This window comes from Mobula birostris, chromosome 3 (genome assembly GCF_030028105.1).
Source record: "Mobula birostris isolate sMobBir1 chromosome 3, sMobBir1.hap1, whole genome shotgun sequence".
Lineage (NCBI taxonomy): Eukaryota > Metazoa > Chordata > Chondrichthyes > Myliobatiformes > Myliobatidae > Mobula > Mobula birostris.
The window spans coordinates 229,475,975-229,500,093 of record NC_092372.1 but is presented as its reverse complement, the minus strand read 5'-3'; the positions used below and the strand labels follow the sequence as shown (position 1 = coordinate 229,500,093).

Genomic DNA, 24,119 nt, shown 5'->3' with positions numbered 1-24,119 from the left:
AAATAACCTACAAAATCATATCAAATAACACATAAAACCTAAAATAACACTAACATATAGTAAAAGCAGGAATGATATGATAAATACACAGCCTATATAAAGTAGAAATAATGTATGTACAGTGTAGTTTCGCTTAACAGAATCGGGAAGATTAAGCCAAAAACTGATTTGTAGAAAAAATAGGCACATACACGTATGCATACGTCACGTATGCGTGCACAGGTGCCCACGCAAGGCTTCATGATCATGGTAGTCTTTATCAGGGTAAACACAAGTATTTGACTGCTACTTTTGTCCGTTGTTTGGGGGTGAGAAAGTCGGCAACCCTAACCTTGGGGTCCGAGTCCATAGGACACTCAAAGCTGCTACGCAGGTTGACTCTGTGGTTAGAAAGGCATACGGTGCATTGGTCTTCATCAATTGTGGGATTGAATTTAAGAGCCGAGAGGTAATGTTACAGCTATGTAGGACCCTGGAGTACTGTGCTCATTTCTGGTCACCTCACTGCAGGAAGGATCTGGAAACTGTAGAAAGGGTGCAGAGGAGATTTACAAGGATATTGCCTGGATTGGGGAGCATGCCTCATGAGAATGGGTTGAGTGAACTCGGCCTTTTCTCCTTGGAGCGATGGAGGGTAAGAAGTGACCTGATAGAGGTGTATAATATGATGAAAGGCATTGATCATGTGGATAGTCAGAGGCTTTTTCTCAGGGCTGAAATGGTTGCCACAAGAGGGCACAGGTTTAAGGTGCTGGGGAGTAGGTACAGAGGAGATGTCAGGGGTAAGTTTTTTTACACAGAGAGTGGTGAGTGTGTAGAATGGGCTGCCAGCAACGGTGGTGGAGGCAGATATGATAGGGTCTTTTAAGAGAATCCTGGACAGGCACATGGGGCTTAGAAAAATAGAAGGCTAGGGGTCACCCTAAGTAATTTCTAAGGTAAGGACATGTTCTGCACAGTATTGTGGGCCGAAGGGCCTGTATTGTGCTGTAGGTTTTCTATGTTTCTATCTTTACTGAACGTAGCACATTACAGCACAGTACAGGTCCTTCAGCCAACAATGTGTTGAACTTTCAGCCTACTGTAAGTTCAGATTAACCCTTCCCTGCTACATAGCCCTGCGTTTTTGATTTTTTTTATTGACATACAGTGTCCTTCGAGCCACACCACCCAGCAGTCCCTCACTTTCTGTCCGAGCCTAATCACAGGACTATTTACAATGACCAACTGTGGTAAACCATGTATATATGTTGTAACTCCGTTACCTGTCTGGACACACCCCTCTGCTGACTGCCCCTGTGGCTCCTCCCACAGAGTCCTGTATAAATGTGTTCGCCTTGCCCCTCCCCCTCAGTCCGGGGGCAGACACTCACTGTGGAGGTCGTATTGTACAGCGAATAAAAGCCTTTCAGTATTTTACCAAACCTCAGTCTTTTGGAGTAATTGAAGATGCTTCACCAACCAGTATGTATTTGGACTGTGGGAGGAAACTGGAGCACCCGGAGGAAACCCACATGATCATGCAGAGAAGGTACAAACTCCCTGCAGGCAGCAGCAGGAATTGAACACTGGACACTGGTGTTGTCAGCATCGTGCTAACTGCCATCGCCCCTGTACCTGTCTAACGTGTCCGCCTCTACACAGGGGTTCCCAAAGACCTCTCGGTTAGTGGGAAGGCTCCATGGCCTAAAACAGGTTGAGAAACCCTGCTCCCTGCTCCTTGTTCTCCCACCACCCCTGGCACCGCTTTCCACACACCCGCCAGTCTGTGCATTTACCTCAGACTTCCCCCAATTCTCTCCTCCAATCCTTTACTGAACACAAGATCATAAAACTGACAGGCCCTCAGTCCATGATACTGTACCGATCCCCTAACCTACTGCAAGATCGATCTCACCCTTCCCTCCCACATAGCCGTTCTAGTTCATAGACAGACCATACAGGAGCAGAATTAGGCTACTCGCTCCATTGGGCCTGCTCTGCCATTCTGTTATGCCTGATTTATTTTCCCTCTCAATCACATTCTCCTGCCTGCTCCCTGTAACCTTTGACACCATTACTAATCAATAATCTATCAACCTCTGCTTTAAATACACCCAATGACCTGGCCTCCACAGCCATCCGTGGCAATGAATTCCACGGGTTCACCATCCTGTGGCTAAAGAAATTCCTCCTCATCCCTGTTCTCAATGCAACAAGTAGATTTTGATGGCCACATTGGTAATTTTACGAGCACAGGAGTTCAGCGACTCAATGCTCCAATGACTCTGCACTTTAATATCTTAACAGGACACTGCGCATGGGTTAGCATTTACCAGCAAAGAGTTATTGCACTAACAAGGTGCCATTGTATTTCGGGCTTCCCCCCCCAGGCTGCATGAGACAAGAACTAGAGGTCGTGACTTACGGGTGAAAAGTGAAATGTTTAAGGAGAACTTGAGGAGGAAATTCTTCACTCAGAGGGTGGTGAGAATTTGGTAGTGGGAGGGGCGGATTCAATGTCAACATTTAAGAGAGGCTGGATGGGAGAGGTATGGAGAGCTATAGTCGTGTGGGCACGTGCACAAGTGGTTGAGGCATTGGACTAGCTACCTGAAGGTCGTGAGTTCGAGCCCCAGCCGAGGGAACGTGTTGTGTCCTTGAGCAAGGCACTTAATCACACATTGCTCTGCGGTGAGACCGGTGCCAAGCTGTATGGGTCCTAATGCCCTTCCCTTGGACAACATTGGTGTCGTGGAGAGGGGAGACTTGCAGCATGGGCAACTGCCGGTCTTCCATACAACCTTGCCCAGGCCTGCACCCTGGAGAGTGAATACTTTCCAGGCACAGATCCATGGTCTCGCAAGACTAACGGATGCCTGATGCACATAGATGAAACGAGGCAGATCAGGACAGCACAGACTACATGGGCTGAAGGGCCTGCTTCTGCTCCATAGAGCTTCATGACACTATGAGCGAGATGCAAGATACCGTAGGTGCCAAGTATTGGTAACTAGGTTTATTATCTGTATATATTCGGGTTGTTGGGAGGAGAATTGTCAGAAAAGTATGAAGAGATTCACTTTGAAAGGTTGAACTTGAAGACAGAATACAGTTAATGGCAGGATTCTTAGCTGTGTGGAGGAACAGAGGGGTCTTGGGGGTCCACATTCACAGATCCCGCAAGTTGCAGCTCTATAAACTCTGGTTAGACCACACTTGGAATATTGTGCTCAGTTCTAGTCACCTCATTAGAGGAAAGATGTGGAAGCTTTGGAGAGGGTGCAGAGCAGATTCACCAGGATACTGCCTGCACTAGAGGGCAGTTTTATAAAGAAAGTGTGCGAGAGCTGGGGCTTTTCTCTTTGGAGCAACAACGTATGTAAGATGACTTGATAGAGGTGTATGATAGGCATAGACAGGGCAGCAGGAAAATACCAGAGAACATCCGTCAAAGGGTAAGGAAATTTTAAAATCAAAGTACATACGTACATGTCACCATATACAACCCTGAGATTCAATTTCCTGCAGGCATACTTGGCAAATCTATAGAATGGTAACTACAACAGGATCGATGAAAGATCAACGAGAGTACAGAAGACAAGTTGTGCACATGCAGATATAAATAAATAGCAATAAATAATGAGAACATGAGGTAAAGAGATAGAGAGTCCTTAACGATCATTTGTTGTGGGAAACATCTCAACGACGGGGCAAGTGAGTGAAGTTATCCCCTTTGTTCAGGAGCCTGATGGTTGAGGGGCAGTAACTGTTCCTGAACCTGGTGGTGTAAGACCTGAGGCTCTTGTACCTTCTACCTGATGGCAGCAGTGAGAAAAGGGCATGGCCTGGGGGCTGGGGACCTCTGATCGATGCTGTTTCCTACGACAGCATTTTATGTAGATGTGCTCAGTGGTTGGGAGGTTTTAACTGTGATGTAGGATTTTCTGTTCAGAGGCATTGGTATTTCCAGACCAAGCCATGATGCACCCAGTCAGTATAGTGGTCAATAAACTGAAATATGCTTAACAGGATAAAATCCTATGGTGTTACCAGAAAGATAGTGGAATGGCTGACAGCCAGGAGGTAACGAGTAGGAATAAAAGGGGCCATTCTGTTTGGCTGCCAGTGACTAGTGATGTTCCTCAGGGGTCAGTATTGGGGCTGCTGCTTTTCATACTGTTTGTCAATGGTTTTGATAATGGAATTGATGGCTTTGTGACAAAGTTTGCTGATGATATGAAGACAGGTGGAGGGGTAGGTTGTGCTGAGGAAGCAATGTGATTGCAGCAGAATATAGACAAATTGGAAGAATGGGCAAAAAAGTGGCAGATGGAATACAGTGTTGGGAAATGTCTGATAATGCATTTTGGTAAAAGAAACAATAGTGCGGATTATTATCTAAATGGGGAGAAGGTTCAAATATTAGAGGTGCAGAGGGACTTAGGAGTCCTCGTGCAAGATGCCCAGAAGGTTAATTTACAGGTTGAGTCTCTGGTAAAGAAGGGAAATGCAATGTTGTCATGTATTTCAAGGGGAATAGAATATAAAAACAAGGAGATAATGCTGAGCCTTTACAAGACAAGTGACAGGCCGCAGTTGGAATATTGTCAACAGCTTTGGGCCTCCTTATCTCAGTAAGGATGTGTTGCTATTGCACAGGGTCCAGAGGAGGTTCATGAGAGGATTCCTGGAATGAAGGGGTTAACATATGAGAAGCATTTGGCAGCTTTGGGTGTTGTTACGTACCCCGTAACTGGGTTGCCAAACCAGCAGAAATGGATCACTCAGTTGGAGTCTGGATTACGAGAACTAAGGAAGTTTTATTAAAGAAACAAGCAACACAGTACTCTAATCAAAAGGGTAATAAATGCAACAGTTCAGCAATAATAAACACACATGTACACAGAATTAAGATAACAGGATCAATCAAGCTGTATCGTTGTCTAGGGGTAAGTGACCAGTTTCAAAGTGACACAAAGTTCAGTTCAATTTAGTTCAGTTCAGTTCACCGTAATCACTGCCGTGGGAGATGGACAGTGGGGGGAAGGAGAGAGAGAGCAAAAACGAATGAAATATTCAAACAGCTTCCACACAGACCTTCGATATTCTTCGCAGTCAGCTTTCGCGAGCCCTTTGTGATGTTACCTGAGGTCACCGACCGTGACCCCTCCGTTTCCAGATTCGATCGTTTCTCTGTGGTGAACCTGGCACCCAGGCAAGGGCGGACACACACCAGGTTCCCGCTGATCGTGCCTTTCCACCCTGTGCGTCTATGGCTTGGTCCCGCAACCAGCCATCCAAAACTTCCCACTGACTTATGGGAGGCGCCGCTTCCAGGGTCTCGTTACCTCGTAGCGTTGTGTGTGTCTTGCCTTAGTGAACCTGTCCCTTTTTATCCCCCTGCTGGGGTATCGCCTGTCCATCACTTCAAACAGTTCAGGGTTCAAAGGGGGAGCCGATCTTGACAGCTCTCCTTCCGTTAAACTCTCCCGTCCCTTAATTAACATCTCCAAATGCTGCTCCATTGTTTTCCTTATCTCTCTCTCTCCTGAAGACAGGTGGCAGACCAACTGCTGATCCCACTGGTGCCAGCACAGGACAGCTAACATCTTAATCTATGTGTATTCTCGTCACAGTGTGTACTCACTGGAATGGATAGTAAAAGCTTTTTTAAGTATGTGAAAATAAAAGAGAGATGAGAGTGCATATAGGACTGCTAGATAATGAGGCCAGGGAAATAACAATAGAGGACAAGGAGATGGCAGATGAACTAAATGAGTATTTTGCATCAGTCTTCACTGTGGAAGACACAAGCAGTGTGCCAGATGTTGTAGTGTCTGAAGGAAGAGAAGTGGGTGCAGTTACTATTACAAGGCAGAAGGTGCTCAAAAAGCTGAAAGACCAAAGGGTACACAAGTCACTCGGACCAGAGGAACTGCACATTAGGGTTCTGAAAGAGGTAGCGGTAAAGATAATGGAGGCATTAGTAATGATCTTTCAAAAATCATTGGACTCTGGCATGGTGTCAGAGGACTTGAAAATTGCAAATGTCACTCCACTCTTTAAGAAAGGAGGAAGGTAGCAGAAAGGAAATTATAGACCAGTTAGTCTGACCCCAGTGACTGGGAAGATGTTGGAGTCAATTGTTAATGATGAGATTATGGATACTTGGTGACACAGGACAAGTTAGGACAAAGTCAACATAGTTTCCCTAAAGGAATATCTAGTCTGACAAACCTGTTGGAATACTTTGAGGAGATCACAAGTAGGATAGATAAGAGATATTTAAGATTCAAAGATTCAAAAAACTTTATTGTCATTCTAACTGTACATCAGCTCTGCAGGGCACAATGAGACAGCGTTTCTCAGGAGCAGTGCAATCATAACATAACAAACGCAACACTAAATAATAAACATAACAATAAATAGTAAAACACAACAGCCACATGTCAGTTAAAATCAGTTATAAGTGTCCAGTGCAAGTTAAAAGTGTCCAAAGCAGAGTCAGGTAGAGCAGCTATTTAGCAGTCTGACTGCCTGTGGGAGGAAGCTGTTTAGTAGCCTTGTGGTTTTAGTTTTGATGCTCCTGTAACGTTTGCCTGATGGCAGAAGAACAAACAGTTCATGGAGAGGGTGTGAGGGGTCTTTAGTGATGTACCATGTCTTCTGGAGACATCGACTCTGAAAGAGGTCTTGGACAGAAGGTAGGGAGACCCCAATAACCTTCTCTGCTCCCCTAACCACCCTCTGCAAGGCTTTTTTGTCGACAGCACTGCAGCTGGAGTACCAGGTTGTGATGCAAAAGGTCAGCACACTCTCAAACACGCCTCTGTAGAATGTAGTTAAGATGTTAGTGGGGAGTGATGCTTGTTTAAGCTTCCTCAGGAAGTGCAATCTCTGCTGGGCCCGTTTCACAATCCCAGTGGTGTTCCTGGACCAGGTGAGACTGTCTGAGATCTGCACCCCAAGGAACTTGATGTTTTCCACTCTCTCCACTGTGGAGCCACTGATGCTGAGGGATGTGTGCTCAGGCTGAGACCGTCTGAAATCGACGATCATCTCCTTGGTTTTGGTGACATTAAGCATCAAGTTGTTATCCCTGCACCAGCTCTCTAGGTGTTTGACCTCCTCTCTGTACATTGTTTCATCATTTTAGCTGATGAGCCCCACCACTGTGGTACATCTGCAAATTTAATGATCAGGTTCTCCTTGAATCTGGCTGCACAGTCATGTGTTAGCAGTGTAAACAGCAATGGGCTAAACACACAGCCTTGTGGGGATCCAGTGCTCAGTGTGATGGAGTCAGAGATGTTCCTGCCAACACGGACTGACTGTGGTCTCTGTCAAGAAATCCAGAATCCAACGACACATGGCAGTGTTAAGGCCAAGCAGCGACAGTTTCTCCACTAGTCTCTGCGGGATGACGGTATTGAATGCTGAACTAAAATCAATGTACAGGACTCTGGCATAAAGTGTCTTTGCTGTCCAAGTGAGAGAGAACTGTGTGCAGTGTGGTGGATATTGCGTCCTCTGTAGAGCGATTTGGACGATAAGCAAACTGCAGAAGACTCAGTTTTTATGTTCCCTGCCAGTTTTCTCTCATAATCTTTTTTCCCTTTCCTAATTAAGCCCTTTGTCCTCCTCTGCTGGATTGAATTTCTCCCAGTCCTCAGGTGAACTGCTTTTTCTGGCTAATTTGTATGTTTCTTCTTTGGAATTGATACTATCCCTAATTTCCCTTGTCAGCCACGGGTGCTCTACCTTCCCTGATTTATTCTTTTGCCAAACTGGGATGAACAATTGTTGTAGTTCATCCATGCGATCTTTAAATGCTTGCCATTGCATATCCACTGTCAACCCTTTAAGTGTCATTTGCCAGTCTATCTTGGCCAATTCAATCTTAATGAAGAATTCCACCATATTATGGTCACTCTTACCCAAGGGGCTTCACACGACAAGATTGCTTTAATTGGAGTAAGGGGAAATATGAAGCTATCAGGCAGGAGCTTGAAAGAATAAACTGGGAACAATTGTTCTCAGGGAAATGTACGGAAGAAATGTGGTAAATGTTCAGGGGATATCTGCCTGGCGTTCTGCATAGATACATTCCAATGAGACAGGGAAAGGATGGTAGGGTACAGGAACCGTGGTGTACAAAGGCTGCTGTAAATCGAGTCAAGAAGAAAAGAAAAGCTTACGAAAGGTTCAAAAAACTAAAGTAATGATAGAGATCTAGAAGATTATAAGGCTAGCAGGAAGGATCTTAAGAATGAAATTAGGAGAGCCAGAAGGTGCCATGAGAAGGGTTGGTGGACAGGATTAAAGAAAACCCGGAGGCATTCTACAAGTACGTGAAGAGCAAGAGGATAAGACGTGAAAGAATAGGACCAATCAAGTGTGACAGTGGAAAAGTGTGTATGGAACTGGAGGAGATAGCAGAGGTACTTAATGAATACTTTGCTTCAGTATTCACTACAGAAAAGGACCCTGGTGATTGTAGGGATGACTTACAGTGGACTGAAATGCTTGAGCGTATAGACATTAAGAAAGAGGATGTGCTGGAGCTTTTGAAAAGCATCAAGTTGGATAAGTTACTGGGACTGGACGAGATATACCCCAGGCTACTGTGGGAGATGAGGGAGGAGATTGCTGAGCCTCTGGCGATGATGTTTGCATCATCAATGGGGGCCGGAGAGGTTCCGGAGGATTGGAGGGTTGCGGATGTTGTTCCCTTATTCAAGAAGGGGAGTAGAGATAGCCCAGGAAATTATAGACCAGTGACAGTGGTGGAGGCAGATACAATAGTGTCTTTTAAGAGATTCCTGGATAGGTACATGGAGCTTAGAAAAATAGAGGGCTATGGGTAACCTTAGGTAATTTCTAAAGTAAGTACATGCAAAGGAGAGGAGAAGATGGTGGTGCGACGCAGCTCGCAGCAGCCACTCTGGTGGTGATGTCTGTTATTTGTCAAGCAGGGTGCCGTGCACAATCCTGATTTGATGGAGATGGACATGAGAGCAGGGAGGAACATCTGGTGAAACTTCTGAAATGCCTGCTTCGCTGCTGCTGCTACTGTGTGGTCCAGAATCTCTGGAGGGGAAGGCCCCAAGTCCTTGGCTTTGCTTGTTGCTCGGCGGCCGGGAAGGGGTTGAAGCGCTCGGCAGAGGATGGTGCTCGGTGTCGAAGTTTTCGGACAGACTCAGAGTCTGCTGTGGTCGGGTGCTTCCAATGGTGCTGCATCGGCAAGTTTGCGGTGCTTGGAGGTTCATGGCAGGGAGAGTTCCTCCCTTCTACCGTCTGCGTGAGATGATGGGGCTATCGGGACTTTGAGACTTTTTTTTTACCATGCCCATGGTCTGCTCTTTATCAAATTACGGTATTGCTTTGCACTGTTGTAACTATATGTTATAGTTATGTGGTTTTGTCAGTTTTAAGTCTTGGTTTGTCCTGAGTTTCTTGTGATATCATTCTGGAGGAACATTGTATCATTTTTTTAATGCATGCATTTCTAAATGACAATAAACGAGGACTGAGTGATAATCTAATCTAGTGTTTGGCATGGCATCATGGGCTGAAGGGCCTGTATTGTGCTGTAGGCTTTCTTTGTTTCTAAGTTTCCTTCTAACAGGAACATACCTTTCCTGTACTCTGTGCAATTGATCTTTAAACACCCTCCACATGTCTGATGTGGACAGGCCAGAGAAAAGGAGTTCCCAATTAACACTTCCTAGTTCCTACCTAATGTCATCGTAGTTTTCCCTATTCCAAATGAAAACTCTCCTGCAAGGACCATACCTACCGTTATCTACAGCTATCCTGAAAGCTGAGGAGTTGTGGTCACTGCTCACCCACAATAGGTCAGTCACCTGGCCAGACTCACTACCCACCAGGTGCGGTACACACGCTCCATTGACCGTCCACGTATTAATTGATCTTTCCTTCCTGGGTGCACTTCACAAATTCTGCCTCAAGTTAACCCCTTACACTAAGAAGGTCCCAGTTTATAAGAGGGAAGTTGAAATTCCCCATGACAACAACACTGTTATTTTTACACATTTCCTTAATCTGATTACATACCTGTTCCTCGATGTCCCAGTGACTATTAGGGTGTCAGTAGTACCATCCCATCAGTGTGGTTGCACTCTCCCTATTTCTGAGTGCCATCAAACGGGATCCATGTCTGATTGTTCCTGTACATTTCCCTCACTACTGCTGTGATATTGTCCCTGATGAGCAGTGTAAGTCCCCACGTCTTTCGTCTCCTCCTCGATCAAGGAAACCATCAAGGATCCTGAAGTCCCACATCTGACAGGAGGAACATTCCATCCTGACTACTCTATACTAAAGAAAAGAGAAAGTGTAGACCCACCATAGAGACGCAGAGTCACACAAAATGGAAACCAGCCCTTTGACCCAAATGGCTGATGCCAACTGTGTTGCCAAGTGAGCCAGACCCATCTGCTCATGTTTGGCCCTTTGCCCTCCAAATCTCTCCAATCTAGATGCCACCTCAACCACTATTTATGGCAGCTCATTCCAAATACAAACCCCATTGTGTGAAGAAGCTGCCCCTTTTAAATCTTTCACCACAATCTGTGCAGAATGGAAAATAAACATCTTCACCTTGCTGACACTGTTGCACCTCAGGGATGTGTGTTTAGCCCACTGCTCTACTCACTCTATACCCATGACTATATGGCTAGACATAGCTCAAATGCCATCTATATGTTTGCAGATGATACAACCATTGTTGGCAGAATCTCCGATGGAGACAAGAGGGCGTACAGGAGCGAGATATGTGGAATGGCGCTGCAGCAACGACCTGGAACTTAACGTTAGAAAGACCAAAGAGCTGATTGTGAACTTCAGGAAGGGTAAGACAAGGGAACACATACCAATCCTTGTAGAGGGATCAGAAGTGGAGAGAGTGAGCAACTTCAAGTTCCTGGGTGGAACTGTCTCTGGGGATCTCACCTGGTCCCAACATATCAATGCAGCTATAAGGAAGGCGAGACAGCAGCTTTATTTCATTTGGATTTTGAAGAAATCCTAATGGCTGAATGATGGTTGTAGTTGGGAGCTAAATGTCCCAGGTTACCAGTTACATTGAAGGGATAGGAAGGTAGGCAGAGGGGGTGCCATGGCTCTCTGGTAAAGAATGGCATCAAATCAGTAGAAGGACGTGACATAGGATCAGAAGATGTTGAATCCCTGTGGGCTGAGTTAAGAAACTGCAAAGGTAAAAGGACCCCGATGGCAGTTATATAAAGGCCTCCCAACAGTAGCTGGGATGTGGACCAGAGGTTGCAATAGGAAATAGAAAAGGGGTATCAACAGGGCAATGTTACAATAGTCATGGGAAATTTCAATATGCAGGTTGCTTGGGAAAAGCTGTTTGGAAGTGGATCTCAAGAGAACGAGATTGTTGAATGACTAAGAGATAGCTTTTTAGAGCAGTTTGTCATTGAGCCTACTGGGGGATCAGCTATACTGGATTGGGTGTTATGTAATGAACTGGAGGTGATTAAGGAGCTTAAGGTAAAAGAACCCTTAGGAACCAGTGATCACAATATGATTGAGTTCAACTTGAAATTTGATAGGGAGAAAGTAAAGTCTGACACAGCAGTATTTCAGTGGAGTAAAGGAAATTACAGTGAGGAGCTGGCCAAAGTAATTTGGAAGGAGATGCTGGCAGGATAACAGCAGAGCAGCAATGGTGTGAGTTTCTGTGAAAAATGAGGAAGATGCAGGATAGATATATTCCAAAAACAAGCAAATACTCAAAACGGCAAAATAGTACAACCGTGGCTGTCAGGGAAGTCAAAGCTAATGTAAAAGCAAAAGAAAGGGCATACAACAAAACAAAAATTAGTGAGAAGTCAGAGGATTGGGAAGCTTTTAAACTCAACAGAAAGCAACTAAAAGAATCATTCGGAGGGAAAAATGAAATATGAAAGCTAGCTAGCAAGCAATATCAAAGTGGATAGTAAAAGCTTTTTCAAGCATGTAAGAAATACAAGAGAGATGAGAGTGGATATAGGACCGCTAGAAAATGAGGCCAGAGAAATAATAACTGGGTACAAGGAAATGGCAGATGAACTAAGTGAGTATTTTGCATCAGTCTTCACTGTGGAAGACACTAGCAGTGTGCCAGATGTTGAAGGGTGTGAGGGAAGAGAAGTGAGTGCAGTTACTATTACAAGGGAGAAGGTGATCAAAAAGCTGAAAGACCTAAAGGTACATAAGTCACCCAGACCAGATGAACTGCACCTTAGGGTTCTGAAAGAGATAGCATTAGAGATTGTGGTGGAATTAGAAATGATCTTTCAAAAATCATTGGACTCTGGCATGGTGCCTGAGGACTGGAAAATTTCAAATGTCACTCCACTCTTCAAGAAAGGAGGAAGGCAGCAGAAAGGAAATTATAGACCAGTTAGCCTGACCTCAGTTATTGGGAAGATGTTAGAGTCAATTGTTAAGGATGAGGTTATGGAGTACTTGGTGACACAGGATAAGATAGGACAAAGTGAGGATGGTTGCCTGACAAACCTGTTGGAATTCTTTCTGGTGATTACAAGTAGGGTAGATAAAGAGTATGCAGTGGATGTTGTATATTTGGACTTTCAGAAGGCTTTTGACAAGGTGCCACACATGAGGCTGCTTACCAAGTTAAGAGCCCATGGTATTACAGGAAGGTTACTGACATGGTTAGAGCATTGGCTGATTGGTAGGAGGCAGCGAGTAGGAATAAAAGGATCTTTTTCTGCTAGGCTGCCAGTGACTAGTGGTGTTCCAAATAGGTCGTTGTTAGGGCCTCTTCTTTTATGCTGTATATCAGTGATTTAGCTGATGAAATAGATGGCTTTATTGCCAAGTTTGCAGATGCTACAAGGATTGGTGGAGGGGCAGGTGGTGTTGAGGAAACGGGTAGGCTGGAGAAGGACAGACAGATTAGGAGAATGGGCAAGAAAGTGGCAAATGAAATACAATGTTAGAAAATGCATGGTCATGCACTTTGGTAGTAGAAATAAATGTGTAGACTATTTTCTAAACAGAGAGAAAATCCAAAAGTATGAGATGCAGATGGACTTAGGAGTCCTTGTGCAGAACACCCTAAAGGTTTAATTCCCAGGTTGAGTCGGTGGTGAGGAAGGCAAATGCCATGTTAGCATTCATTTCAAGAGGTCTAGAATACAAGAGCAGGGATGTGATGCTGAGGATATATAAGGCACTGGTAAGGCCTCACTGAGTATTGTGAACAGTTTTGGGCCCCTCATCTGACAAAAGCAGTGTTGGAATTGGAGAGGGTCCAGAAGAGGTTCACAAGGATGATTCTGGGAATGAAAGGGTTATCATGTGAGGAATGTTTAATGGCTGTACTCACTGGAATTCAGAAGGATGAGGGGGGGATCTCATTGAAACCTTTTGAGTGTTGAAAGGCCGAGACAGAGTAGATGTGGAGAGGATGTGTAACTCCTGATTCGGTGAGCAGCTTAATAAAGGGGATGATAGCCCCCTCCAGCCCAGTCAATCTTCAGAAATCTCGTTTGTGTGGATGTTGCATGATGTGTCCCCTGTTACAAATCAGTACCACGAAATAACAAACAATACACAATATGCAATTAAACAATTCAGCTTTATAATTCTTAATTTGACTACATGGTTAATAAAGAAAACAAAAAAAGAAAAGGGCCCATTCCCGTGTAACAGTCTAATGTGCAACGTTGGAGCTCACTGATAAGGCTGTTTGTTCACCATCGACCTCCTCTGATCATCGCTGACCTTCGGACCCTCGCTCCAAGTCCACTCCATCCAGCTCTCTCCATTCGCGTCTTCTCACCTCATCCCTCCCTGGCAAGACCACGAATTCCTGGCTCCCAGTCACAAGGCAGAACAACATCCCACTCATTGGCTAAGATGCCCCGTTATCTCTGGTCATAACCCAAACATTGCTACTACAGAGAAGCCATTACATTAGCAGTGAAACCTTACCGCGCGTTTGTGGTGAACCATATATCTATGCTGTAACTGGCTTACCCGTCTGGACACGCCCCTCTGCTGACTGCCCCTGTGGCTCCTCCCACAGACCCCTGAATAAAGGTGATTTCGCCCTGCTCCTCCCCCTCAGTCCAGGGGCAGACACTCAGCATGCTGGAAGTCATATTTTACTGCGAATAAAAGCCTTTCAGTATTTACCCTACTTCAGTCTTTTGGAGTAATTGAAGATGCATCAACATTACACTCTCCCCCCACCAAATTTAGTCATGTCCTCATGATGTTGAGATAATTCGCCAACCCTTCCTGCAAAACACAAAGCCCAATCTAAGTGTAAAAGGCAGTGGCCTAGCTCCCCAAAACGGTAGGGGTCACACTCTGCTCCCCTGGTGCTATGTAGGTCAGCCTATACGGTGCTCTCCTAATTGTCTGAGACCTCCGCACCCCCTCACCTAACTCTTCAGGTTCAGACACTCCTGGGGACACTTCCGGTCTACCTGATGAGGCCTCCCTCGACCTATAACTCCACTGGGTGTTTTTATAGGCTGCCCAATAGTAACAGGGATATCAAGGAGCAGGTAGGGAAACAGATCCTGGAAAGGTGTAATAATAACAGAGTTGTCGTGATGAGAGATTTCAATTTCCCAAATATCAATTGGCATCTCCCTAGAGCAAGGGGTTTAGATGGGGTGGAGTTTGTTAGGCGTGTTCAGGAAGGTTTCTTGAAACAATATGTAGATAAGCCTACAAGAGGAGAGACTGTACTTGATCTGGTATTGGGAAATCAACCTGGTCAGGTGTCAGATCTCTCAGTTGGACAGCATTTTGGAGATAGTGATCATAATTCTACCTCCTTTACAGTAGCATTGGAGAGAGATGAGAACAGACAAGTTAGAAAAGTGTTTAATTGGAGTACGGGGAATTATGAGGCTATCAGACAGGAACTTGGAAGCTTAAATTGGGAACAGATGTTCTCAGGGAAAGGTACAGAAGAAATGTGGCAAATGTTCAGGGGATATTCGTGTGGAGTTCTGCATAGGTACGTTCCAATGAGACAGGGAAGTTATGGTAGGATACAGGAACCGTGGTTTACAAAGGCTATAGTAAATCTGGTCAAGAAGAAAAGAAAAGCTTACAAAAGGTTCAGAGAGCTATGTGATGTTAGGGATCAAGAAGATTATCAGGCTGACAGGAAGGAGCTTAACAAGGAAATTAGGAGAGCCAGAAGGAGCTATGAGAAGGACTCGGCAGGCGGGATTAAGGAAAACCCCAAGGCATTCTACAAGTATGTGAAGAGCAAGAGGATAAGACGTGAAAGAATAGGACCTATCAAGTGTGACAGTGGGGAAGTGTGTATGGAACCGGAGGAAACAGCAGAGGTACTTAATGAATACTTTACTTCAGTGTTCACTATGGAAAAGGATCTTGGTGATTGTAGTGATGACTTGCAGCAGACTGAAAAGCTTGAGCATGTAGATATTAAGAAAGAGGATGTGCTGGAGCTTTTGGAAAGCATCAAGTTAGATAAGTCACCGGGACTGGATGAGATGTACCCCATGCTACTGTGGGACGCAAGGAAGGAGATTGCTGAGCCTCTGGTGATGATCTTTGCATTATCAATGGGGACGGGAGAGGTTCCAGAGGATTGGAGGGTTACGGATGTTGTTCCCTTATTCAAGAAAGGGAGTAGAGATAGCCCAGGAAATTATAGACCAGTGAGTTTTAGTTCAGTGGTTGTTAAGTTGATGGAGAAGATCCTGAGAGGCAGGATTTATGAACATTTGGAAAAGTATAATATGATTAGGAATAGTCAGCATGGCTTTGTCATGGGCAGATTATGCCTTACAAACTTGTTTGAATTTTTTGAGGATGTGACTAAACACATCCTCAGTGGCTGCGCAAGGGCACTTGGGGAGGGACGGTACAGGTGGAGGCATGATCAGGTCCTGAAGACCATCGCTGAAGCTGTCAGCACAGGAGTTGAGTGGGCGAAGCGGTTCCGACCCTCCAAGCAGACCATTGCCTTTGTCAGAGCTGGGGAGCAGCCAATACCTGCCAAAAGAACATCTGCAGGCATTCTGACCTCTGCAAGGGACTGGCAGCTGTTGGTGGACCTCGAAGGGCAGCTGAAGTTCCCCAACCATGTCGCAGCCACCACCCTGCAACCAGACATTGTCCTAGTGTCTGAGTCGACTGAGCAAGTGGTGGTGCTGGAGCTGACAGTCCCATGGGAGGATAGCTTGGAGGAAGCCTTTGAATGGAAGCTCTCCAAGTACGCAGGACTGGTCAGCAACTGTCAGCAGGCTGGATGGAGAGCGAGGTGTCTCCCAGTGGAGGTTGGTTGTAGGGGATTCGTAGCCCATTCTTTAGTTCGAGCCTTCAGCATTTTGGGCATCGAGGGAGAGAGGAAGAGGAGAGCCATCCGCAGTACCACCGATGCGGCAGAGAGGGCCTCAAGATGGCTGTGGCTCAAAAGAGGGGAGCCATGGAGTCATAAGTAGCTAGCCATCTGGACACAAGCTGGGGTCTGATCAGCCCCGGCTGGGTCACCTGGAGGTGGTTGTATGATGTTGAAAGACCCGAAACACCCGATGATTCCAGGAACATCACTGAAGATGTGTCCAGAAGCATCAATAGATGTATGTACACAGCAAGGAAGAGCAGTAGATGTAGTGTATATGGATTTCAGCAAGGCATTTGATAAGGTACCCCATGCAAGGCGTATTGAGAAAGTAAGGAGGCATGGGATCCAAGGGGACATTGCTTTGTGGATCCAGAACTGGCTTGTCCACAGAAGGCAAAGAGTGGTTGTAGACGGGTCATATTCTGCATGGAGGCTGGTGACCAGTGGTGTGCCTCAGGGATCTGTTCTGGGACCCTTCTCTTTGTGATTTTTATAAATGACCTGGATAAGCAAGTGGAGGTTAGTAAGGTTGCCGATGACACAAAGGTTGGGAGTGTTGTGGACAGTGTGGTGGGCTGTCAGAGGTTACAGCGGGACATTGATAGGATGCAAAGCTGGGCTGAGAAGTGGCAGATGGAGTTCAACCCGGATAAGTGTGAATTGGTTCATTTTGGTAGGTGAAATATGATGGCAGGATATAGTATTAATGGCAAGACTCTTGGCAGCTGCTTTGAGTGTCCTATGGACTTGGACCCCAAGATCCCTCTTGGGGTCCGAGTCCATAGGACACTCAAAGCAGCTGCGCAGGTTGACTCTGTGGTTAAGAAGGCATATGGTGTATTGGCCTTCGTCAATCGTGGAATTGAATTTAGGAGTCGAGAGGTAATGTTGCAGCTATACAGGACCCTGGTCAGACCCCACTTGGAGTACTGTGCTCAGTTCTGGTCGCCTCACTACAGGAAGGATGTGGAAACTATAGAAAGGGTGCAGAGGCAATTTATAAGGATGTTGCCTGGATTGGGGAGCATGCCTTATGAGAACAGGTTGAGTGAACTTGGCCTTTTCTCCTTGGAGCGACAGAGGATGAGAGGTGACCTGATAGAGGTGTGTAAGATGATGAGAGGCATTGATTGTGTGGATAGTCAGAGGCTTTTTCCCAGGGCTGAAATGGCTAGCACGAGAAGGCACAATTTTAAGGTGCTTGGAAGAGGAGATATCAGGGGTAAGTTTTTTTACACAGAGAGGGGTGAGTGCGTGGAATGAGCTGCCGGCGATGGTGGTGGAGGCGGATACGATAGGGTCTTTTAAGAGACTCCTGGACAGGTACATGGAGCTTAGAAAAATAGAGGGCTATGGGTAACCCTAGTAATTACTAATGTAAGGACATGTTCGGCACAGCTTTGTGGGCCGAAGGGCCTGTATTGTGCTGTAGGTGTTCTATGTTTCTATGTTACGTATTTAATATAACCATTTAACAATATTTAATTTGCACTATTTATTTTAACTTAACTATTTAATATACAGACAATTTTTTGAGGAAATTACAAGTAGGCTAGACAAGGGAGATGCAGTGGATGTTGTATATTTGGATTTTCAGAAGGCCTTTGACAAGGTGCCACACATGAAGCTACTTAACAAGATAAGAGCCCATGGAATTACGGGAAAGTTACATACGTGGATAGAGCGTTGGCTGATTGGCAGGAAACAGAGAGTGGGAATAAAGGGATCCTATTCTGGTTGGCTGCTGGTTACCAGTGGTGTTCCACAGGGGTCTGTGTTGGGGCCGCTTCTTTTTACATTGTACATCAACGATTTGGATTATGGATTAAATGGCTTTGTGGCTAAGTTTGCTGACAATACGAAGATAGGTGGAGGGGCCGGTAGTGCTGAGGAAACGCAGAGTCTGCAGAGAGACTTGGATAGATTGGAAGAATGGGCAGAGAAGTGGCAAATGAAGTACAATGTTGGAAAGTGTATGGTTATGCACTTTGGCAGAAAAAATAAACAGGCAGACTATTACTTAGATGGGGAAAGAATTCAAAGTTCGGAGATGCAACGGGACTTGGGAGTCCTCGTACAGGATACCCTTAAAGTTAACCTCCAGGTTGAGTCAGTAGTGAAGAAGCCGAATGCAATGTTGGCATTCATTTCTAGAGGAATAGAGTATAGGAGCAGGGATGTGATGTTGAGGCTCTATAAGGTGCTGGTGAGACCTCACCTGGAGTACTGTGGGCAGTTTTGGTCTCCTTATTTAAGAAAGGATGTGCTGACGTTGGAGAGAGTACAGAGAAGATTCACTAGAATGATTCCGGGAATGAGAGGGTTAACATATGAGGAACGTTTGTCCGCTCTTGGACTGTATTCCTTGGAGTTTAGAAGAATGAGGGGAGACCTCATAGAAACATTTCGAATGTTAAGAGGCATGGACAGAGTGGATGTGGCAAAGTTGTTTCCCATGATGGGGGAGTCTAGTACGAGAGGGCATGACTTAAGGATTGAAGGGCGCCCTTTCAGAACAGAAATACTAAGAAGTTTTTTTAGTCAGAGGGTGGTGAATCTATGGAATTTGTTGCCACGGGTAGCAGTGGAGGCCAAGTCATTGGGTGTATTTAAGGCAGAGATTGATAGGTATCTGAGTAGCCAGGGCATCAAAGGTTATGGTGAGAAGGCGGGGGAGTGGGACTAAATGGGATAAAATGGATCAGCTCATGATAAAATGGCGGAGCAGACTCGATGGGCCGAATGGCCTACTTCTGCTCCTTTGTCTTATGGTCTTAAATATAATTACAGTAATTCTGCTTTCTCTGTATTTATCCCATATTGCATTGAACTGCTGCAGCAAGATGAACCGATTTCACGACACATGCCAGTGAGTTTAACGGGATTCTGATTCTCTGGTAATAAGCTCACTCCTGCTTGTTTTTGCACCTCCTCCCTGGGGAAAAGACAATATGCTTTTACCACATCAATGGCCCCATGATCGCAAATATTTACTTCCATTCAGTCACTTCTCTGTTTCCTGAGCTCCAGGGAACGAAGACCTCGCTGACACAATCTCGCCTTGTAACTCAGTCTTCGCCACATCCTGGTAAATCTTTTCTGCACTCTGTCCAGTTTCGTAACATCTTTCCTATGACGTGGTGACAAAAGTTGTACACAGTAGTCCAAGTGTGGCAGTTCCTACGCGTTTCATCTGTCAGCCTAACCCTCAGTTTCCATCTCCCGGTAAACTGACCCACAACCATGACCAATGGTCACTCCAGCCACCGACCTGGTCCTGTAGGAATGAGTCGCAGGGTCCCAAGCTGAATGTCCTGGAGGCCAACGTAAGACCGTAAAGCATAAGAAGAGAATTAGGCCATTCAGCCCTTCAAACCTGCTCTGCTATCCCACCATGGTTGATTTATTATCTCTCTCAACCCCATTGTTCTGCCTTCTCCCCATAAACTCTTTGACATACTAACTTATCACTAACTTCTGAGGAGAAGATGGCGGTGTGACAGCAGCGCGTGCGGCCTCTCCGGTGAATGATGTCTGTTATCTGTCAAGTAGGGGACCATGCACAATTCTGATTTGATGGAGATGGACGTGAGAGTACGGAGGAACATCTGGAAAACTTCTGAAATGTGGTAACCGGAATCTCCGGAGCTGAAGGCCCTGAAATCCTCGGCTTTGCTTGTTTCAGCGGCTGGGGAGAGGTCGAAGGCACTCGGGAGGCAGTATTGGAGCGGCTGGTCGGTGGCTCGGAGCTTTCAGACGGATGGACTCGGGATCAGCTGCTTCCAAGGTATCAGCAAGTTGACGGTGCCTGGAGGTTTGCGGCAGGGAGTTTCTCCCTATTGCCGTCTGCTATCGGGGACTCAGGAGTCGATCGACTCGGGGACACTGAGACTTTATTTATCGTGCCCATGGTTTGTTCTTTATCAAATTACGGTATTGTTTTGCACTGCTGTAACTATATGTTATATTTATGTGGTTTTGTCAGTGTTAGTCTTTGGTTTGTCCTGTTTTCTGTGATATCACTCCGGAGAAACATTGTATCATTTCTTAATGCATGTACGCATTTCTAAATGACAATAAAAGAGGACTGAGTGTTCTCATAATCTAAAACCTATCAACCTCTGCTTTAAGTATACCCAATTACTTTGCCTCCACAGTCGTCTATGTCAATGAATTCCACAGATTCATCATCTCTGGCTCAAAAAAAAATCATCCTCATCTCTGTTAAAGTCATAGAAAAGTATAGTACGGGGAAAGGCTCTTCGGCCCATCTAGTCATTGCTGAACCATTTAAACTGCCGACTCCCATCGACGTGCACCCAGACCATACCCCTCCCATCCGTGTACCTATTCAAACTTCTCCAAAATGTTCAAATCGAGAACTTGTTCTGAATTAACGTCTCTCTATTCTGAGGCTACACCCTCTGGTTCGAAACTCCCCGTTCAGCGAAACACCCTCCTTATATTCACTCTATGTCGGCCGTTCAAAGTTACAGTGAGAAACTTCCACATTCTTCTAAACTCCAGTAAGGGCAGTCCCAGAGACAACACCTCCCATCCCGGGTAAATCCTCCTCCGGAACCTCCAGTTCTTCATCAGAGAGCCGGATCAGCCATCCCTCTGACCCCGCCTTCCCCAATACCTCTTCCTCCGCCCTCCCTACCCCGGCCCGGGAGAACACTCCTCGTCCTCACACCCCTGCATTCTTCCTCCCCGGATTCCCCACAACTTTGGGCTGGCGGACACAGAGGGTATGGCCGAGGATCCCGGGACCGTCGGGGAGATACAGGGTGAGTGTGAGTGCGAGGAGGAGCGGCAAGGTTCGCCGCCCGCGCACGGGAGGGCGATAGGCTTTGCGACCCGCGCACCAGAGGGCAGGGTGGTCGTTTATGGGCCAGGGTCCAGAGGTTTGCGCCCTGTCCCGGCACTGGGCACCGGTCGTTCGGCGGGAAGCGTCAGGTTTTCAAGCTTTCACTTTCGTTTCCCCAAGAACTGAACTCCCGGTCGGCTTCCAGGCACACCCTGCCCCATGCCCGTACTCCCCCCTGACACCCCCTCTATGTGGGTAAATCCATCCCCGTGTCTGTAAACCCTTACCTCCCTGAGACCCCCGCCGAATCTGTAACCCCCCTCGCACCTCTCCACCTTCACCATCTCTGAGACCCTTCCCTCCCCGCCCCTATGCTCCTCCCTGTTCTGTAACCCGGCCTACATCCCTCCCTCCCCTAACCCTCTCCCTCCCCTCTGCTCCTCCCTGTCAATGTAACCCCGTCCTACACCCCTCCCTCCCCTGTGCTCCTCCCTGTCTCTGTTACCCCGTCCATCTGCTTCAACCCCCATCTCTGTAACAGCCCCCCTCCCTGACACCCCTACCTGTCTCGAAAAGCCCCTCCCTCTGCTCCACCCGTCCTAGTGAGTAGAGGAATAGAGTGAGGTGGAGGATAAATGCGTGGTTAAGGATTGGAGCAGGGGACAGGGATTCAGATTTCTGGATCATTGGGTCCTCTTCTGGGGCAGGTGTGACCTGTAGAAAAAGGACAGGTTGCACTTGAATCCAAGGGGGACCAATATCCTGGCGGGGAGGTTTGCGAAGGCTATTGGGGAGTGTTTAAACTAGGATTGCTGGGGGGTGGGAATTGAACTGACGAGATGGAGGAAGGGGCAGTTGGCTCACATATAGAGAAAGCTTGTAGACAGTGTGAGAGGGAGGATAGGCAGGTGATAGAGAAGGCATATGCTCAGACCGATAGTTTGAGATGTGTCTATTTTAATGTAAGGAGTATCATGAACAAAGTGGATGAGCTTAGAGCGTGGATCAGCACTTGGAGCTATGATGTTGTGGCCATTACAGAGACTTGGATGGTTCAGGGACGGGGATGGTTACTTGTAGTACCAGGCTTTAGATGCTTCAGAAAGGACAGGGAGGGAGGCAAAAGAGGTGGGGGCGTGGCACTGTTGATCAGAGATAGTGTCACTGCTGCAGAAAAGGAGGAAGTCATGGAGGGATTGTCTACTAAATCTCTGTGGGTGGAAGTTAGAAACAGGAAGGGGGTCAATAACTCTACTGGGTGTTTTTTTTATAGACCACCCAATAGTAGTCTAGTCAAGTCACTTTCTATTGTCATTTCGACCGTAACTGCTGGTACAGTACACAGTAAAGACGAGACAATGTTTTTCAGGGCCATGGTGCTACATGAACAATACAAAAACTACACTGAACTACGTAAAACAACACAAAACTACACTAGACTACAGACCTACCCAGGACTGCATAAAGTGCACAAAACAGTGCAGGCATTACTGGGTATTGAGGAGTCTGATGACTTGGGGGAAGAAACTGTTACGTAGTCTGGTCGTGAGAGCGCCAATGCTGGTGCCTTTTGTCAGATGGCAGGAGGGAGAAGAGTTTATATGAGGGGTGTGTGGGTTCCTTCATAATGCCGTTTGCTTCACGGATGCAGCGTGTGGTGTAAATGTCTGTAATGACGGGAAGAGAGACCCCGATGATCTTCTCAGCTGACCTCACTATCGGCTGCAGGGTCTTGCGATCCGAGATGGTGCAATTTCCGAACCAGGCAGTGATGCAGCTGCTCAGGATGGTCTCAATACAACCTCTGTAGAATGTGGTGAGGATGGGGGGGTGGAAGATGGACTTTTCTCAGACTCCACAGAAAATAGAGATGCTGCTGGGCTTTCTTTGCTATGGAGTTGGTGTTGAGGGACCAGGTGAGATTCTCCAGGTGAACACCAAGAAACTTGGTGGTCTTAACGATCTCTACGGAGGAACCGTCAATGTTCAGTGGAGAGTGGTCACTCCGCGTCCTCCTGAAGTCAACAACCATCTCTTTTGTTCACATTCAGAGACAGGTTGTTGGCTCTGCAGCAGACCGTTAGCCGCTGCACCTCCTCTCTGTACGCTGACTCATCGTTCTTGCTGATGAGACCCACCACGGTCGTGTCATTGGTGAACTTGATGATGTGGTTTGAGCTGTGTGTTGCAGCACAGTCGTGGGTCAGCAGAGTGAACAGCAGTGGACTGAGCACACAGCCCTGGGGGGCCCCCATGCTCAGTGTGATGGTGTTGGAGATGCTGCTTCCAATCCGGGACATCGAGGAGCAGATAGGGAGACAGATTCTGGAAAGGTATAATAATAACGGGGTTGTCATGGTGGAGATTTTAATTTCCCAAATATTAGAACTATAGAACCATAGAATACTACAGCACAGAAAACGGGCCATTTGGCCCTTCTAGTCTGTGCGGAAACATTATTCTGCTAGTCCCATTGCATCCAGTCCATAACCCTCCAGACCTCTCCCATCCATGTACCTATCCAATTTATTCTTAAAACTTAAGAGTGCGCCCACATTTACCACGTCAGATGGCAGCTCGTTCCACACTCCCACCACTCTGAGTGAAGTTCCCCCTAAACCTTTCCCCTTTCACCCTAAAGCCATGTCCTCTCGTATTTATCTCTCCTAATCTAAGTGGAAAGAGCCTATTCATACTTACTCTGTCTATACCCCTCATAATTTTGTAAACCCCTATCAAATCTCCCCTCATTCTTCTACGCTCCAAGGAATAAAGTCCTAGCCTGTTCAATCTTTCCCTGTAACTCAACTCCTGAAGACCCGGCAACATCCTAGTAAATCTTCTCTGCACACTTTCAATCTTACTGATATCCTTCCTATAGTTAAGTGACCAGAACTGTACACAGTACTCCAAGTTTGGCCTCACCAA

General features: G+C 46.3%; 1 protein-coding gene across 3 annotated transcripts in view; it reads left to right on the top strand.

Moving 5' to 3' along the window:
• The first annotated feature begins 20,973 nt into the window (after positions 1-20,973).
• The window catches only part of LOC140195635 (tonsoku-like protein), a 158,328-nt gene continuing 155,182 nt past the window's right edge, over positions 20,974-24,119 (top strand). For all 3 annotated transcript variants that reach the window (XM_072254311.1, XM_072254310.1, XM_072254312.1), the window contains exon 1: positions 20,974-21,171. In XM_072254311.1, coding sequence (XP_072110412.1) covers positions 21,135-21,171 — 37 coding nt within the window. In that variant the 5' untranslated portion in view covers positions 20,974-21,134. The remainder of the gene's footprint in view (positions 21,172-24,119) is intronic.